We start from the raw sequence: 6,801 nt of genomic DNA on the forward strand, positions 1-6,801 counted from the left end.
CTCTTTATGAGAGCAACTCCAACAGGCCGACTCAAACGGACAGCGATTTCGTCCGTTTTTTATCCGTTTGAGTCGGCCGCCCGCCCGGCGTCCGTCCTGTTTTTCATATGGGTCGGCAGCGCGCTCAACGCGCCGACCCATATGTACAGGTGTGTCCGGCTGGCCGCCCAATTTTGCATTGCATTCAACATATTATGAAATGAAAATTTAACAAACAAAATAGTCCGCCCAAATAAATAGTATAGTTTACAGGCCAAATAAAAATAAAAATGTTTCACATAGTTTTGCAAACGAATAAAAGAAGACGCACCTACTGGTTGCCAACATGAGTCCACATATGCTCAACCAAATCATTTTGCAGTTGCACGTGAGTTTCCCAATCACGCATGTCTTCATGAAACTGAGTGAACTGCTCAAACGTTGCCGCTACTCCATGCTCAGGCACAACATTCTCACCCTGAAACTGAAAGCCTTGATCGTACAGACGTTCCGGGCGCTCGTCTTCTACGATCATATTCTGCATGATCACACAAGCAGTCATCACCTCCCATAGTTTCTGCGTGCTCCAAGTATTAGCAGGATACCGAACGATGCCCCATCGAGATTGCAAAACACCAAAGGCACGCTCGACATCCTTTCTAGCACTTTCTTGCTCTTGGGCAAATCTTTTTCTTTTCTCTCCAACAGGATTGGGTATTGTCTTTACAATAGTGGTCCACTGAGGATAGATACCGTCACCCAAATAGTACCCTTTGTCGTAGTTGTGGCCGTTGACAATAAAGTTCACCAGTGGGCTGTTGCCTTCGGCAAGCCTAGCAAACACCAGCGAGTGCTGAAGCACGTTGATATCATTGTGTGATCCAGCCATGCCAAAGAAAGAGTGCCAGATCCAGAGATCTTGAGACGCCACGGCCTCTAGTATGACAGTGCAAGCCCTGACATGTCTCTTATACTGCCCTTGCCAAGCAGAAGGGCAGTTCTTCCACTCCCAGTGCATGCAGTCTATGCTGCCAAGCATCCCCGGGAAGCCCCTGCTAGCATTCATCGCCAACAAACGGGCTGTATCTGCAGCTGTCGGCTCTCTCAAGTACTCAGGGCCAAACACATCAATCACAGCCTTGCAGAACTTATACAGGGACTCTAGGCATGTAGACTCGCTCATACGGACGTACTCGTCAATGAGATCACCGGGCACTCCGTATGCAAGCATTCGGATGGCGGCAGTGCATTTCTGATAAGAGGAGAAACCAATCTTGCCGACGGCATCCTCTTTGCACTCGAAGTAGTCATCATAGCCGACCACTCCCTCTCTAATACGGTTGAAAACATGCCTACTCATACGGAACTGGCGGCGGAATTTGTGATGTTTGAACAACGGGTTTGTTGTATCAAAGTAGTCCTTCCAGAGAAGGAAATGCCCACTCTCTCGGTTACGATTCAACGCCGGAAGGTGGCCCGGAATGGAGCCACGGAACAACAGCCGCTGGTTGTTGAGGTGGTGATGGACCAACACGGCAGCCAATATCTCCTCCTCGTCGTGGGACGACGAATCGTCGGAGTCGCAAATGAAATTGTGGAAAAAGAACTCGTCGGCGGAGTCCATTTTCGTACCTTGGCAAACTGTCGAACAACTTGCGGGCGTCGAAGAAGGAGACGGCCGACGAGGGGAGACGCGGCGCGCACAGACCAGCTAGCTGCCCTGCCGGCATCCGACGAGTGTGACAGCGTCCGACGAGCGTGCCGGTCGTATGTGGCGGGGGCGGCGAGGCGTCTTCTTGGTCGCGGGCGGCTGTGCGGTGGGGGAAATGGCGGCGGGAACCAGTTTGCTCCCCGGCGGCAAAACGGCGGCCGCGGGCGACTGGGGGCAGGGGCGGCGTTGCTGGGCGGATGTGGAGGCGGCGGCAGCTGGAAGAGTTGCCGCAAAAATGGGCGGCGGCGTCGGTGACGGAGGCGACGGGGGGCGAGGGTTGCTTGTTGGCCAGGAGGAGGGAGGCCAATGTGCCACAGACCAGCGGGCCCGGGGACAAGAGTAGGCGACCGCGCGCGCGTCCGTCGCGTGTCCGCACCGACGCAAATCAGGCTAAAAAATGGGCCGGGAACGGGTGCGGACAAAAAACGAACACGCGTCCGTTTGGATACGCAACGTTGGTCCCCTTTAATGGGTCGCCCCATTGGAGTTGCTCCGATGCACAACTTGCAGGAACAAATTCGGATGGCCACAACTTGCAGGAACAAATTCGGATGGCCACAACTTGCAGGATTAAAAGATATATAAGAAGGTAATATAATTGATTGATTAATATATTTATGGCACATCGATATCTGAGTATTTCTACCAGTCTTACGCCAAAAAGGAATACTCCCAATACCCATGAAAATGGTCCAGCCATTGCGCTATGGCAGACACTGGATAACTCAAAACCTCTCCTCCATTCATACAAAAACCAGAATGAGAAGCGTTTTTCTCCCTCCCTTCCCTGCTGCTGAGTCCTACCAAGTTTCAAACCAAAATAAAGAAAGAACAGACGCTTTGTGGGCAACGCCTCCTCGCCACCACTACTAGCAAGCAAGCAATCTTCACCAATGCAGACCAGCAGAGGAGCCGCCGGAATCCAGCATCATGAGCTCCACCACCACCTCATCGATCTCCTCCTCGATGCAGCACTTCCTGCACTCGTTGCTGCAGAACGCCTCGCCCCTGCATTCCAATCCAACACAAAACTCAACAACTGAACAACACACCACATAAAAACAGGTGGAAGCAAAAATGGTTTCAGTGCTCACAGATACATGAAGGTGTCCATGTCCTCTCGCAGCCGCTTCCTGCAGTGGGAGCACGAACCAGAAGCGGCGCCAGCAGCCGGCATCGACGGCCATGACTGCTCCTCGATGGGCTCGATGGTGAAAATCGGCCTCTTGGAACGGACGCCGTTGGGCACCTCCACCGTGTGGCCTTTCAGGATGTGCGTCGTCCTCGGGTTCGGGCCGTGCTCGATCACGCAGGTGTACTCTTCATCTTCACAGTCACAATGAACAAAGCCTGTGTTCTCCTTCATGGCGGCGCCAAGGCCAGCCGAACCGGTCTTCTGACACGAGGATGCATCGGCAGCCGCCTTTGGCAGCCCAAGCTCAAGAAATGGCTTGATGGATTCAAGAAAGGAGTTCTTGCCTCCAAAGTGCAACGAGCCCTCATCGGCGGTGAGGGCATCGACAAGGCCAAGACCGACTCTCGGGGAGCCGGTTCTGAGCTTCAGAAGATCAGCCTCGATGCCTAGCAATCCAGTGGGCTTGAGATTGGTGCCCACGGTGTTTGATGACGGCAGGTTCTTGAAATCCAGAGGAGAGGTTGGGCTCCAGACTGAATCAGGGTCCACTGCATTCAGGCCTTTGCTGCTTAGCCTCACAAAGAGACCAGGCACCCTGAAGAATCCAATGCTCCTCTGTCCAAGGCTCTGGTCGGCGCAGTTGTCCATGGCTTGCTCTTGAGGAGCACAGGCACTAGCAAGTTGTCTCTGAAACAGTCAAGCGGTTTGTTTTTTAGTATCAGATCAGTCAGCAGTGAGTGACGAGAGCAAAGAAAAGTTCAGATAAATTTCAGCTTTTGCTTTTACTCATATGGGCCAAAGGATCAATCAATCAGAGAGAACAAAAGAACGATGATTGATTAACCGGGTACATGATTTTTTTAATGAAAACTAACAAACTGCCTGCCGGTTCCAAGCACAAACATCTCATCCTTGCAAATTCAAAAAGCAAGACCGAAAACTACAGTCACTTGAACATGGTCAAGGTGAGAAAAGGAAGAACACCAAGCCAAACGGATAAACAGCAGAAGCTCTTCTCCCCCCAATCTTATTACTCCCAAATCCCAACGGCTGCTTCAACAAGGATTTACAGGAATGCAGCAATAAAACTCCGAGCTCCATAACCTGGCACTGCGACGGCCACGAAAGGGAAGGTCGAAGGCGGCATTACCACCGACCAGAAATCACGCGACACGAATCGCGGCGGAATCAAGCAACCAGTACACGAAAGCCGTCCAATCTGAGGCCCGGACTGGGAAACCAGCCAAGAACCGCAAAAACTTCTGGGCCAAGCATACACAAATCTAGAAAGGGAGGCGGCATCTTTTCCACTCAGGGAGAGTAGTAGTAGTGGGTGCATGCGTACCTCGCGGTCGATTCGGCGGCCGGGCGGGGATGCTCGCTCAGGCGGCGGCGCCCCTCCTCGCGCGACGGGACTAAGAAGGGTGGGGAGAAGAAAGGGGGGAATGGGGTGGGGGAGGCTTCCAGGGCACTCTGCTTCTCGCTCTAGACTCGCTGCTGCTGCTCCTCCCCCTCCGTGCTTTCCATGTGGTTGCTTGCTGGTGTGTTTATGGGGAGAAGACAAGTGTCCTCGGCGCGGACACGCAGCATGCAAAAGCAACGGGCGGGTGCGGTGCCTTCTCCGGGGCTCCTCGCCTCTCTCCCTCTCTCCTAATGTAGTGTACCTCTCTCCTAATGTAGTGTAGTAGTAATCCCTTCGCTCTTTTTTACTCTGCACATTAGATTTGCCGTAAGTCAAACTTTGCTAAGTTTGATCAAATTTATATTTGAAATTATTAGCATCTGTAATATCTAATAAATATAATATGAAAATATATTCCAGGATGAATCTAATGATATTGGTGTTGTTACGTGAATGTCTATAATTTTTTATATAAACTTGGTCAAAGTTGGATGAGATTGACTTCGGACAAACCTAATATGCAGAGTAAAAAGGACCGAAGAGAGTACTACTACAGTGATACCTAGTACTATTTTTGTTTTCTCTTCTCCTTTTTATTTTTTCTTCTCTCTTCCTTTTTCTTTTGTGTTTCTTGGAAGGCACTCCAGTGCTGCTCCATGTGACTATTTTTACTTTTTGGAGAACATTAACTCCGGACACGCCTAAGTTTAGCGACGTAATGGTGCTGGGTTTTAGTTTATTTTAATTTATGTCAACAGTTTACTTCATTGGTTAACTTCGATATCACTGGAGATGCTTTCAGTTATGTTCTGGGATGACTTTATCCAGTGCTTCGGGACCTTCTAGGTCCTGCTTTAATAAGAAAAATAAAGTAAAATAAAGTGTTTTCATTTGAATGATCTCTTTGTTCTAATTGGGTGTATCACTGTATTCGCAAAAAAAAGTATCACTATGTGTACTCCCGTAAAAATGTCACTTGTTGTAGTGGTCCTTTCATATACATATGCACAACGGTATAACTGGTATGGACAGTTTGGTTTGACATAAATGACAAGAAAATGTTTTAATCCGGCCTAAAAATCATATTTCAAACCGCATCAAGAATATCTAGACGTGCCGGACAACAAGGCTCTTAAGAAAGGGTCCATTGATCAGTCAGTTTAAAGCTATCCAGATTGTTTATACTTTTTTTTGCGGGGCCAGATTGTTTGTACCTATAGAAACGTTGTGCACCTGTCATTTGGATGCATCATCTATTTACCTTCCGTGGTGATATCAACATCGCGCATATATCTTGGGCCGCATAGGAATTATATGCACATTGTATTTTTTTTTGAGAAAAGGCTCGAGGCGAGCCTGACTGAATTAACAAAGACATTAACCGGATATGATTACACAGGACAACAACATGCAACAAGAAAAAAGAAAACGACGAAAAAGATACATGATTATGTAACAGCTTATAACCTAGCAGCTTTACAGGCAAATCAGGAAGGTCAAGATCTAGGAAGGAGTTGCCATTCACAAATCTCACCAACAAAGGCACAAGCTGAAGAAAGTTGCCACACGACAAAGATCGACATAAAAGATTGCATTGTCAGCGTCACAGAGCATAACCCAACTAATCAACCATGGGGTGATGACAAAATAGAACAGAAAACTCCACCGGTCGACAAAATCCCCGCATAAGAGTGCCATCCTCATGCATGTGCCCCCGGCAAGGCCTCCCAGAAGGGGAGCGACGCAAAAACTCCGCCGTCATCCAAGAATTTGTTTGGTTCAAGGATAACACAAACATAATTGTAACAGGATCACACAACCACTATAAAATGGAATGTACAAAATAGTAGACATGTTTTGTTCAACTTTTAAATGGACGGTAATCAATTATAATGTATGGAGGTACGATTCGTGCCAAATTATGGAATTGGCTGCAATGAAGGCATATCGACATGTAATATTTATCAGAGGCGGTGAGATCACCACATAAATCCATATCTGACAGTAAATTATCAAAAAAAAAGAATTAAAATAGAAGAATGAACCAAAGGACACAAGCATACAAATTACACCAGCCTCATGGCGGCAGATCCACGCCAGAGCTATCACCTAGCTTTTTACATTCAACATACATGAGCCTCTCTTCATATATTGAAAAAAATTAACGGATGAAACATATTGTGGCTCAACATCGGTTGGAATGACAATGTAGTGAGCAAGACAAGGAATAGTGTTGGGAAACATAGCATGCAATTTAAAAAAAAATGCTACGCTCACGCAAGATTTATCTAGGAGATGCATAGCAACGAGAGGGGGGAGTGTGTCTACGTACCCTCGTAGACCGAAAGCGGAAGCGTTTGACAACACGGTTGATGTAGTCGAACTTCTTCTCGTTCCGACCGGTCAAGTACCGAACGTACACACCTCCGAGTTTTGCACACGTTCAGCTTGATGACGTCCCTCGAACTCTTAATCCAGCAAAGTGTCGAGGAAGTAGATGAGTTCCGTCAGCACGACGGCGTGATGACGGTGATGGTGAAGTGATCCGCGCAGGGCTTCGCCTAAGCACTGCGA

The 6,801-nt window shown here is 48.3% G+C and overlaps 1 protein-coding gene across 1 annotated transcript; it reads right to left on the reverse strand.

Annotated features, from left to right (window-relative positions):
• Nucleotides 1–2,260: 2,260 nt before the first annotated feature.
• Nucleotides 2,261–4,460, reverse strand: LOC123079166 (FCS-Like Zinc finger 8). Its single transcript, XM_044501855.1, has 3 exons — nucleotides 4,171–4,460; nucleotides 2,785–3,512; nucleotides 2,261–2,698 (listed from the first exon to the last, which is right to left on the reverse strand). Exons 2-3 carry the CDS (start codon nucleotides 3,471–3,473, stop codon nucleotides 2,578–2,580), a joined length of 810 nt encoding a protein of 269 aa, XP_044357790.1. The 5' UTR covers nucleotides 3,474–3,512; nucleotides 4,171–4,460; the 3' UTR covers nucleotides 2,261–2,577.
• Nucleotides 4,461–6,801: the final 2,341 nt, after the last annotated feature.

The sequence above is a fragment of the Triticum aestivum genome, chromosome 3D, assembly GCF_018294505.1.
Source record: "Triticum aestivum cultivar Chinese Spring chromosome 3D, IWGSC CS RefSeq v2.1, whole genome shotgun sequence".
NCBI classification, from domain to species: domain Eukaryota; kingdom Viridiplantae; phylum Streptophyta; class Magnoliopsida; order Poales; family Poaceae; genus Triticum; species Triticum aestivum.

Bases quoted from the DNA above. Each gene is read 5' to 3' on its own strand.
- LOC123079166 (XM_044501855.1), bottom strand. From the start codon at position 3,473: ATGGACAACTGCGCCGACCAGAGCCTTGGACAGAGGAGCATTGGATTC. The intron at 2,699-2,784 runs GTGAGCACTGAA...ATTGGAATGCAG, and splicing joins ATGGACACCTTCATGTATCT to GGGCGAGGCGTTCTGCAGCA.